Source organism: Lampetra fluviatilis, chromosome 61 (genome assembly GCF_964198595.1).
Source record: "Lampetra fluviatilis chromosome 61, kcLamFluv1.1, whole genome shotgun sequence".
Taxonomy (NCBI): domain Eukaryota; kingdom Metazoa; phylum Chordata; class Hyperoartia; order Petromyzontiformes; family Petromyzontidae; genus Lampetra; species Lampetra fluviatilis.
The window spans coordinates 3,524,606-3,536,248 of record NC_136335.1 but is presented as its reverse complement, the minus strand read 5'-3'; the positions used below and the strand labels follow the sequence as shown (position 1 = coordinate 3,536,248).

The 11,643-nt window shown below is 48.6% G+C and overlaps 1 protein-coding gene across 1 annotated transcript in view; it reads left to right on the top strand.

Annotated features, from left to right (window-relative positions):
• The first annotated feature begins 504 nt into the window (after positions 1 to 504).
• The window catches only part of LOC144951267 (neural proliferation differentiation and control protein 1-like), a 52,125-nt gene continuing 40,986 nt past the window's right edge, over positions 505 to 11,643 (top strand). Inside the window, 1 exon segment of the mRNA XM_078881430.1 lies at positions 505 to 882. Within this exon segment, the coding sequence (XP_078737556.1) occupies positions 792 to 882 (91 nt within the window). The 5' untranslated portion in view covers positions 505 to 791.

The following is an 11,643-nucleotide window of genomic DNA, read 5'->3' as shown; positions in this document are numbered from 1 at the left end:
GGGGGTGGGTGGGGTTAGGCGGGGGGTGGGTGGGGCTAGGCGTGGGGTGGGTGGGGCTAGGCGGGGGTGGGTGGGGCTAGGCGTGGGGTGGGTGGGGCTAGGCGAGGGTGGGTGGGGCTAGGCGGGGGGTGGGTGGGGCTAGGCGGGGGGTGGGTGGGGTTAGGCGGGGGGTGGGTGGGGCTAGCGGGGGGTGGGTGGGGCTAGGCGGGGGGTGGGTGGGGCTAGGCGGGGGTGGGTGGGGCTAGGCGGGGGTGGGTTGAGGCTAGGCGTGGGGCTGGGGTGGGGTAGGGCGTGGGGTCGGGTGGGGCTAGGCAGGGGGGTGTGCCGCTGGCGTGTAGGGCTAGGGCTGTGGCTAGGGCTGGGTGGTGGTGGTGTGGGGGGTAGGGGCTAGGCGGGCGATGTGGGTGGGCTAGGCGGGTGTGGGTTGGGGCTAGCGGCGGGGCGGTGGGTGGGGTTAGGCGTGGGTGGGGCTAGGGGTGGAGACGTCACGCTTCCCAGCCGTGGAGTCTGCGTGTGTGTGTGGGCAGAGCGACACAGAGGCTAGGGGAGAGAGACACACACGCACCACCACGAGTTTACTGGGCTTGGTGATACACACACACCACATCACACACACCGGGGGAGGAGGCGGGCGTTGTGTGTGTGGCTGGCTGGCTTCAGAGACTTGGTGGTGTGGACAGGGAGGTAACACGGGGGGAGAGAGAGACGCGAGAGAGAGAAGGTGGACAATGTGTGGAGAGGGTGACACCGGCTGCTGCCTTTGATCGGACATCGATCGTGGAGGGAGGACGATGAGGAGACGACGACGAGAAGGTGGAGGAGGAGGAGGAGGGGGAGTGATGGTCGTGTTGGTGTCATTCGGCGTCCTGGTTATAGCTGCAGGTGAGTTGTGTGTGTACTCGTGTGTGTGTGTACTTGTGTGTGTGTGTACATGTGTGTGTGTACTTGTGTGTGTACTTGTGTGTGTGTACTCGTGTGTGTGTGTACTTGTGTGTGTGTGTACGTGTGTGTGTGTACATGTGTGTACATGTGTGTGTGTGCATGTGTGTGTGTACTTGTGTGTGTGTACTTGTGTGTGTGTGTACATGTGTGTGTACCTGTGTGTGTGTACATGTGTGTGTGTACATGTGTGTGTGTGTACTTGTGTGTGTGTGTACTTGTGTGTGTGTGTACGTGTGTGTGTGTACATGTGTGTGTGTACTTGTGTGTGTGTGTACTTGTGTGTGTGTGTACTTGTGTGTGTGTACTGGTGTGTGTACATGTGTGTGTGTACTTGTGTGTGTGTACTTGTGTGGTGTACGTTGTGTGTGTGTACATTGTGTGTGTACATGTGTGGTGTGTACTTGTGTGTGTGTACGTGTGTGTGTACATGTGTGTGTGTACATGTGTGTGTGTACTTGTGTGTGTGTGTACTTGTGTGTGTGTGTGTGTACTTGTGTGTGTGTACTTGTGTGTGTGTGTACTTGTGTGTGTGTGTGTACGTGTGTTGTGTACATGTGTGTGTGTACTTGTGTGTGTGTGTACTTGTGTGTGTGTGTACATGTGTGTGTGTACATGTGTGTGTGTACATGTGTGTGTGTACTTGTGTGTGTGTGTACTTGTGTGTGTGCTTGTGTGTGTGTGTACTTGTGTACGTGTGTACTTGTGTACGTGTGTACTTGTGTGTGTGTGTACTTGTGTGTGTGTGTACTTGTGTGTGTGTACTCGTGTGTGTGTGTGTACTCGTGTGTGTGTGTGTGTGTACTTGTGTGTGTGTGTACTTACGTGTGTGTGTGTGTACTTGTGTGTGTGTGTGTGTTCTTGTGTGTGTGTGTGTGTACGTGTATGTGTGTACATGTGTGTGTGTACTTGTGTGTGTGTGTACTTGTGTGTGTGTGTGTACTTGTGTGTGTGTGTGTACGTGTGTGTGTGTGTACATGTGTGTGTGTACATGTGTGTGTGTATGTGTACTTGTGTGTGTGTGTGTACGTGTGTGTGTACTTGTGTGTGTGTGTGTACTTGTGTGTGTGTGTACTTGTGTGTGTGTGTACGTGTGTGTGTGTACATGTGTGTGTGTACGTGTGTGTGTGTGTACATGTGTGTGTGTACATTTGTGTGTGTACTTGTGTGTGTGTGTACTTGTGTGTGTGTGTACTTGTGTGTGTGTGTACTTGTGTGTGTGTGTGCTTACGTGTGTGTGTACGTGTGTGTGTACGTGTGTGTGTGTACTTGTGTGTGTGCGTGTGTACTTGTGTGTGTGTGTACTTGTGTGTGTACGTGTGTACTTGTGTGTGTGTACTTGTGTGTGTGTACTTGTGTGTGTGTACTTGTGTGTGTGTGTGTGTACTTGTGTGTGTGAACTTGTGTGTGTGTACTTGTGTGTGTACTTGTGTGTGTGTACTTGTGTGTGTGTGTACTTGTGTGTGTACTTGTGTATGTACTTGTGTGTGTGTGTGCACATCTGTGTGTGTACTTGTGTGTGTACTTGTGTGTGTGTACTTGTGTGTGTGTGTGTACGTGTGTGTGTGTACTTGTGTGTGTGTGTGTACTTGTGTGTGTGTACTTTTGTGTGTGTGTGTACTTGTGTGTGTGCACATCTGTGTGTGTACTTCTGTGTGTGTACTTTTGTGTGTGTGTACTTTTGTGTGTGTGTACTGTGTGTGTGTGTACTGTGTGTGTGTGTACTGTGTGTGCTTGTGTGTGTGTGTATGTGTGTGTGTACTTGTGTGTGTGTACGTGTGTGTGTGTGTACGTGTATGTGTGTGTGTATGTGTGTGTGTACGTGTGTGTGTGTGTGTACGTGTGTGTGCTTGTGTGTGTGTACATTTGTGTGTGTACTTGTGTGTGTGTGTACTTGTGTGTGTGTACTTGTGTATGTGTGTACTTACGTGTGTGTACTTGTGTGTGTGTGTGCACATCTGTGTGTGTACTTGTGTGTGTACTTGTGTGTGTGTACTTGTGTGTACTTGTGTGTGTGTGTGTGTACTTGTGTGTGTGTGTGTGTACTTGTGTGTGTGTGTGTACTTGTGTGTGTGTGTACTTGTGTGTGTGTGTACTTGTGTGTGTGTACTTGTGTGTGTGTACTTGTGTGTGTGTGTGTACTTGTGTGTGTGTACTTGTGTGTGTGTACTTGTGTGTGTGTACTTTTGTGTGTGTGTACTGTGTGTGTGTGTACTGTGTGTGTGTGTACTGTGTGTGCTTGTGTGTGTGTGTGTGTATGTGTGTGTGTACTTGTGTGTGTGTACGTGTGTACGTGTATGTGTGTGTGTATGTGTGTGTGTACTTGTGTGTGTGTACGTGTGTGTGTGTACGTGTGTACGTGTGTACGTGTGTGTGCTTGTGTGTGTGTACTTGTGTGTGTGTGTATGTGTGTGTACTTGTGTGTGTACTTGTGTGTGTGTGTATTGGGAGCGGTGGTGCAGCGATTCGCGCGCTGCGCTACGAACCCGGCGACCCGAGTTCGATTCCCGCTCACGGCTCCCAACACGTGCGAACCGGTCCTGGGCCTCCCCTAGGTCGACTCGGCCTCGAAACGAGTACCTGATGCGGTGTGTAGGGGAGACAAAGGCGGCCGGGCGTGGTGTTTGCCACCCCTCGTGTGCCGTGCTAACAAGACTTGCCCCGACAGTCTGTTGAGGCTATACGGGGTACCTTTGCCTTTCGAGTGTGCTGCTGCTGCTGTTGTACCTGGGTGTGTTTACCTGCGTGGGGGGGGAGCGGTGGCGCAGCGGTTAGCGCCAGCGACGATCTCTCGGACTCAAATGAGTCACCTAGCGCGGTGTGTAGTAAACATCGCCACTGGGGAGACAAAGGCGGTCGGGCGTGGTGCTGGCCACCCACCCCCTCGTGTACCGTGCCGGCCTTGATAGGTGCTCGCTAACAGCACTTGCCCCTACAGTCTGATGAGGCTATACGGGGGATCTTTGTCTTTTTTTCTTAGTTGTACACATGGGTGCGTGTAGCTGCATGTATTCTTGTACGCGTGTACAGCTGTACACGTAGGCGTGTAAGTACTTTTAGACCTGGGTCAGACCCGTAGAGACCATCGATTCACAGAGAGACACCCTTGTTCTAGATTTGAAGTTTTCGTGACTGCAAGAATCCATCCTATTAGGTTTTCTTCGGTAAAGTCACGTAGGTAAAATATTAAATAAAATAAAATTGAAAAACTATTCAATTAAATCACGATTCACCTGCGTGACTTTACCGAATAGAACCAAATTGCATAGACACCCGAGTCTCGCGTGGAGGCCCATGCAATCATTGGAGTTGTGATCCAACTGGGTTTTCAGGTTCAGCGAGTTGATGTTCTGAGTCTGGTCACCAGTAGCCGCACAAACAAAACTCGCCTGAGCACGATCACACGGTGGTTCTGCGCTGAATTTCATCGAGTTCCGACTCTTGGAGAATTCGCGAGCTCGGATAACACTGGTCAACAAAATTAAATAAAAAATTCTGGCCTGGATTTTTGCAGCTGTTTTAGACTAATTTCAGGGTGCCGATTCCAACTCTGATGTCAGATTTGCTCTATCACATCTCATTTTTATGCTATCGGCATACCCCATTTTCATTGATTTTACCCGAAATTAACTCTGTCACTTATGATTGCAAGTTGCGAGTCAGTGACTGCTTCAGTGTTAAAATATGGTGCTGTATTTTTAGGATAGTGTGTTTATAATATCATTTAATATTTTTCTTCCGCAGTTTTTATTGAAAATGCAATATTTTATATCTCAAAAAAACCTGATGTGATAGACAATAACTGATGCCAGATTTGGAATCGGCACCCCAAAATTACCTTATGAACCGTTGGAATACCTTATGCCAGAAAAAGTGTGTTGACCAGTGTTATTCAAATGATCGGTTTGACCGTGGGCGCAACGGACGTTACTCTGGTGTGGCACAGTGGGGCCGGGAAAGTTCCGCCTCTACCGTGTCGACAAGTTTTAACTTGAAGAAGAAGATGGGGTCTCAGATGTAGATCTGTGATGTCCACTTCCCGGGGCCGTTCTGTCTGCACCAGTGTGTCACTTGAAGAAGTAGTGATCTCAGTTGTAGATCTGTGATGTCCACTTCCCCGGGGGCTGTTCTCTGCAGGGCTGCTTGACGTTTTGAGCCATGAGTATATTCAAGGAGGTCGTGGGTTTGACCCCGACGCCTGTATATGTGGAGTTTTTTTTGCGTCTCTCTCTCTCTCTCCCCGTGGTAGTCGTGTGGATTTTTCTCGGGGTCCTCCGGTTTTCCCCTCCACGTTTAGAGTCGGCGCGCGTTCGGAGTTGATTTGGCCGCTGCTATAAACTCCCACGGCGACGTAGGTGAGCCAACTTCGTTGAGCTGTAATTTTGTTGGCAGGTTGCTTCTGCAAAAAATAAGTGAAATAGCTCAGTGGGCCTTACCTGGTCAATCGTCTTTGAGCTGTGTACGCCTTTTGGCCTCCTCTGGTTGAGCACCAATTGGGTCGAGGCTCAAAAGAAAGGCCGTCCCTTGGTGTGGACCAATCCGTTTTAAGGACAATGCATCATATATTATCAGAGTGTGTGTTTTTGTTTGTATTTGACTGCAGGTATTGTGGTTAATGCAGACACGAATCCTTGTAAAAAAGGTTTCATTCTAGATTTAAAGCTTTCGTGACTGCAGGGATTCATCTTCTTGGTTATTTTGGTAAAGTCACGTAGAAGGGAAGTAATAAAATAATAAAAATAAAATGCTTTATTTTTATTATTAAAATGATGTATTTTTATTATTTTATTATTTCCCTTCTACGTGACTTTACCGAAAGAAACAAATTGTTTTATTTTTATTATTTTATTATTTCCCTTCTACGTGACTTTACCGAAAGAAACATATGATGTTTTATTTTTATTATTTTATTATTTCCCTTCTACGTGACTTTACCGAAATAAACATATTATGTTTTATTTTTATTATTTTATTATTTCCCTTCTACGTGACTTTACCGAAAGAAACATATAAGGATTTATTTTTATTATTTTATTATTTCCCTTCTACGTGACTTTACCGAAAGAAACATTATGTTTTATTTTTATTATTTTATTATTTCCCTTCTACGTGACTTTACCGAAAGAAACATATTATGTTTTATTTTTATTATTTTATTATTTCCCTTCTATGTGACTTTACCGAAAGAAACATATCATGTTTTATTTTTATTATTTTATTATTTCCCTTCTACGTGACTTTACCGAAAGAACCAAGAAGAGGGCTCGCTCGTTGAGCCTTCGTTGAGCCTTCGTTTGTGTTGAGGCCTCGTTTGTGAAAGCCACAGCTCGCATCTGTAAGACGAGAGCTCACGCAGCTCAGTGGGAGCCTCAACTGGTTAAATAAACAGCGACATTTATTTTTAAATCCTTTATATTAAGTTCACTTGCTTGCTTGCGCGCGCGCTTACGACCGTGAAAATCTTTTGGTCGTTTTTTAACCCACTTCCCGTGATCCAATTGAGCTGACATTTTGCACACAGACTCGTTGTGCGTGACAATTAATTTTCGTGAAATTTTTTTTCCAAAATTTTACACTTTTTAGGATTTTTTTTTATATTTAATTACCAATTGCTTAATGGTGGCAGGCAATCATCTGACCCATAGGTGGCAGCCATCTCAAGCCAGAGGACGAGAGGACTCTAGCCGCCACGCATATAAAGGATTTATAGTGAAAAACTTTGTTTTAACGGGTTAATTTTTCAAAAAATACGTTCTCTTTTCCGCTGTGTGTGCGCTCGCGCGTCCAGGTGAGTGTGAGAAAGGGGTTTGGGGGGGGGAGTCTTCAATGAGCCCTCTCCTCCCCGAGACTCAAACCGGTGGCGTGGCAAATTCATTCGACGTTCGGCTTCCTTCGTGAGGCCAAAGCTGCCGCTGCTGAACGCGATGCTAAGTGAGTCAAGAGCCGGTGGTTTTGTGGTTTGGCCAATGCCAAATTAAGTAAGCTCCAAATTAAGTATTGGCCAATGCCAGTTCCACTGTGTGCGTGTGTGCTTTTAGCGATGGCAGGAGACACGGGAAACCCGCGCGAAACATGGGGGGGAACTCCACACAACAACAACAACAACAACAGTCGCCAACAACAACAACAACCGCCGTTCACCGCTAAAGTGGCGGTGACGCAGAGGTCGCAAACGGGTTTTGATTCCTTACCCGTACCCGTACCCGGCCGCACCAGGGTCGCAAATGGGTACCCGTTCCCTACCCGTACCCGTACCCTACCCGAAATGAGTGACAAACGGTTACTCACCAGTGACTCACGGCGTATCCGTATCCGGCCGCACCAGGGTCGCAAACGGGTTTTGATTCCTTACCCGTACCCGGCCGCACCAGGGTCGCAAACGGCTACCCGTACCCGTACCCGGCTGGGTACGGGTAGCCGGGTATCGGGTAGGGTACGGGTATCGGGTACCCGGTTGCGACCTCTGCGGTGACGTCACTGTACCATGCTAGGTGCACTTTGAGGCCACGTGAGGCGGCGAAGGCCTGCTGGCGGCGGGAGGTCACGTGACAGACCCGGGCGCCGTGGGTCGACTGACTGAGATGACTGGCAGGAAGCAACATGAGTGCGCGCCACTGTGACAACTTTCTGCGTTTTCGCCGCTCGGCATTCTGGTTGTTGAGAGCGTTGGTCCACTGCCCTCCGTTGTTGCCGGAGGGCGACTGCCTCAAACTCCTCGGTGGCGTCCTTCACTCCACACACAAAGACAAAGTTCCCCCGTGTAGCCTTAACAGAACGTCGGGGCAAGCGCTGTGAGCGAGTAGCACCTTCGAAGGCCGGCACGGCACACGAAGGGGGCGGGTGGCCAACACCACGCCCGGGACCGCCTTTGTCTCCCGAGTGGCGATGTTTACACACCGCACCAGGTACTCATTAGAGGCTGAGTCGACCTAGGGGAGGCTCAGTACCGGTTCAGCTAATCGTCACCGGTGTTGGCCGCGAGCGGGAATCGAACCCGGGTGGTCAGGTTCGCAGCGCTAACCGCTACACGTGCGCTCAGACTCGCTCACACGCTGCAGAGCAGGAAGAGAACAGCCCAACTCCACACACGCAGAAATGAGTCGGGAATCGAACCCAGGTGCTTCTTGCAGTAAGGCGAGCGTGAGCCACCAACACATGGAGACCCGTAGACTCACATGGAGACCCGTAGACTCACACAGAGGCCCATAGACTCACACAGAGGCCCATAGATTCACATAGAGACCCATAGACTCACATAGACTCACATAGAGACCCATAGACTCACATAGAGGCCCATAGACTCACATGGAGACCCGTAGACTCACATGGAGACCCATAGACTCACATATACTCACATGGAGACCCATAGATTCACATAGAGGCCCATATATTCATATAAAGGCCCATAGACTCACATAGAGGCCCATAGATTCACATAAAGGCCCATAGACTTGCATAGAGACCCATTGACTTGCATAGAGACCCATAGATTCACATAGAGACCCATAGACTCACATAGAGACCCATAGATTCACATAGAGACCCATAGACTCACATAGAGACCCATAGACTCAGATAGAGACCCATAGACTCACATAGAGACCCATAGATTCACCTAAAGGCTCATAGACTAAAATAGAGACCCATAGACTCAGATTGAGACCCATAGATTCACATAGAGACCCATAGACTCAGATAGAGACCCATAGACTCAGATAGAGACCCATAGACTCACATAGAGACCCATAGACTCACATAGAGACCCATTGACTCACTTAGAGACCCATAGACTCACATAGAGACCCGTAGATTCACATAAAGGCCAATAGACTAAAATAGAGACCATAGACTCACATAGAGACCCATAGATTCACATGGAGACCCATAGACTCACATAGAGACCCATAGACTCACATAGAGGCCCATAGACTCACATAGAGACCCATAGACTCACATAGAGACCCATAGACTCACATAGAGACCCATAGACTCACATAGAGACCCATAGACTCACATAGAGGCCCATAGACTCACAGTAGAGACCCATAGACTTACATAGAGACCCATAGACTCACATAGAGACCCATAGACTCACATAGAGACCCATATACCTTCATAGAGACCCACAGACTCACATAGAGACCCATAGACTCACATAGAGACCCATAGACTCACATAGAGACCCATAGACTCACATAGAGACCCATAGACTCGCATAGAGGCCCATAGACTCACATAGAGACCCATAGACTCACATAGAGACCCATAGACTCACATAGAGACCCATAGACTCACATAGAGACCCATAGACTCACATAGAGACCCATAGACTCACATAGAGACCCATAGACCTTCATAGAGACCCACAGACTCACATATAGACCCATAGACTCACATAGAGACCCATAGACTCACATAGAGACCCATAGACTCACATAGAGACCCATAGACTCACATAGAGACCCATAGACTCACATAGAGACCCATAGACTCACATAGAGACCCATAGACTCACATAGAGACCCATACACTCACATAGAGACCCATAGACTCACATAGAGACCCATAAACTCACATAAAGACCCATAGACTCACATAGAGACCCATAGACTCACATAGAGACCCATAGACTCACATAGAGACCCATACACTCACATAGAGACCCATAGACTCACATAGAGACCCATAGACTCACATAGAGACCCATAGACTCACATAGAGACCCATAAACTCACATAGAGACCCGTAGACTCACAGAGACCCATAGACTCACATAGAGACCCATAGACTCACATAGAGACCCACAGACTCACATAGAGACCCATAGACTCACATAGAGACCCATAGACTCACATAGAGACCCATAGACTCGCATAGAGACCCATAGACTCGCATAGAGGCCCATAGACTCACGTAGAGACCCATAGACTCACGTAGAGACCCATAGACTCACATAGAGGCCCATAGACTCACATAGAGACCCATAGACTCACATAGAGACCCATAGACTCACATAGAGACCCATAGACTCACATAGAGACCCATAGACTCGCATAGAGACCCGTAGACTCACAGAGACCCATAGACTCACATAGAGACCCATAGACTCACATAGAGACCCACAGACTCACATAGAGACCCATAGACTCACATAGAGACCCATAGACTCACATAGAGACCCATAGACTCACATAGAGACCCATAGACTCGCATAGAGGCCCATAGACTCACGTAGAGACCCATAGACTCACGTAGAGACCCATAGACTCACATAGAGGCCCATAGACTCACATAGAGACCCATAGACTCACATAGAGACCCATAGACTCACATAGAGACCCATAGACTCACATAGAGACCCATAGGGGTTGCTGGTCGCCGGTAGAATGCAATGAGCACGTGGCATCATCTGTGAAGAGAGGTTTACTGTTAGTGTGCCGTGTGTGTGTGTATTCATTGTGTGTGTGTTACTGGTGTTGTGTGTGTTAATTGTGTGTGTGTGTTAATTGTGTGTGTGTTAATTGTGTGTGTGTTACTGGTGGTGTGTGTGTTAATTGTGTGTGTTAAATGTGTGTGTGTTACTGGTGTTGTGTGTGTTAATTGTGTGTGTGTGTTAATTGTGTGTGTGTTACTGGTGGTGTGTGTTACTGGTGGTGTGTGTGTTAATTGTGTGTGTTAATTGTGTGTGTGTTACTGGTGGTGTGTGTGTTAATTGTGTGTGTGTGTTAATTGTGTGTGTGTTACTGGTGGTGTGTGTTACTGGTGGTGTGTGTGTTAATTGTGTGTGTTAAATGTGTGTGTTACTGGTGGTGTGTGTGTGTGTCGACTCAGCTTAAAATGAGTACCTGGTGCGGTGTGTAGTAAACATCGCTACTAGGGAGACAAAGGCGGCCAGGCGTGGTGCTGGCCACCCACCCCCTCGTGTGCCGTGCCCGCCTTCATAGGTGCTCGCTAACAGCACTTGCCCCTACAGTCTGTTAAGGCTATACGGGGGACCTTTGTCTTTATCTTTGTGGTCGACTCGGCCTCAAATGAGTACCTGGTGCGGTGTGTAAAACATCGCCACTAGGGAGACAAAGGCGGCCGGGCGTGGTGCTGGCCTCCCACCCCCTCGTGTACCGTGCCGGCCTTCATAGGTGCTCACAAACAGCACTTGCCCCTACAGTCTGTTGAGGCTACACGGGGAAAGGGGGGGGGGATCTTTGTCTTTTTTTTCTGGCAACAAACCAGGTGTGGTGTTGACTGTTGTGTTGGCCGACTCTCTGTGTTGCATTGTATTGCTAAGCTCACTAGGTTTGTTTTCTACCTGATGACGATTGCGTGTGTTGCAATCGACACGTCGTGTTCTATTATTTAATTTATTTTCTCTCTACGTGACTTCACCGACAGAACCAAAGAGGAACAAAACAGCTGCGTTAAGATGTTAAAACACCAAATTTAAATCTTTTACAAGGAATCAAGTGACTGCAACACATTCCTGCAGAGGGAGCTGGTAGGAACGTTGGGTTGCTCGGTCAATGGCCTGCAGGGTCAACGGCGGCGTGGTGTATTCCGCAAATATGCCCGACTGTGAGGGCGGGCACAAGCCGGCGTGAGTAGGTTAAACGTTGAGTTTTATAAGGGCACCACGGGGTGACCAGCCCCTCCCCACCCAGCCCCACCCCTCTCACCCCCCACCCTCCCCACCCTCCCCACCCTCCCTAC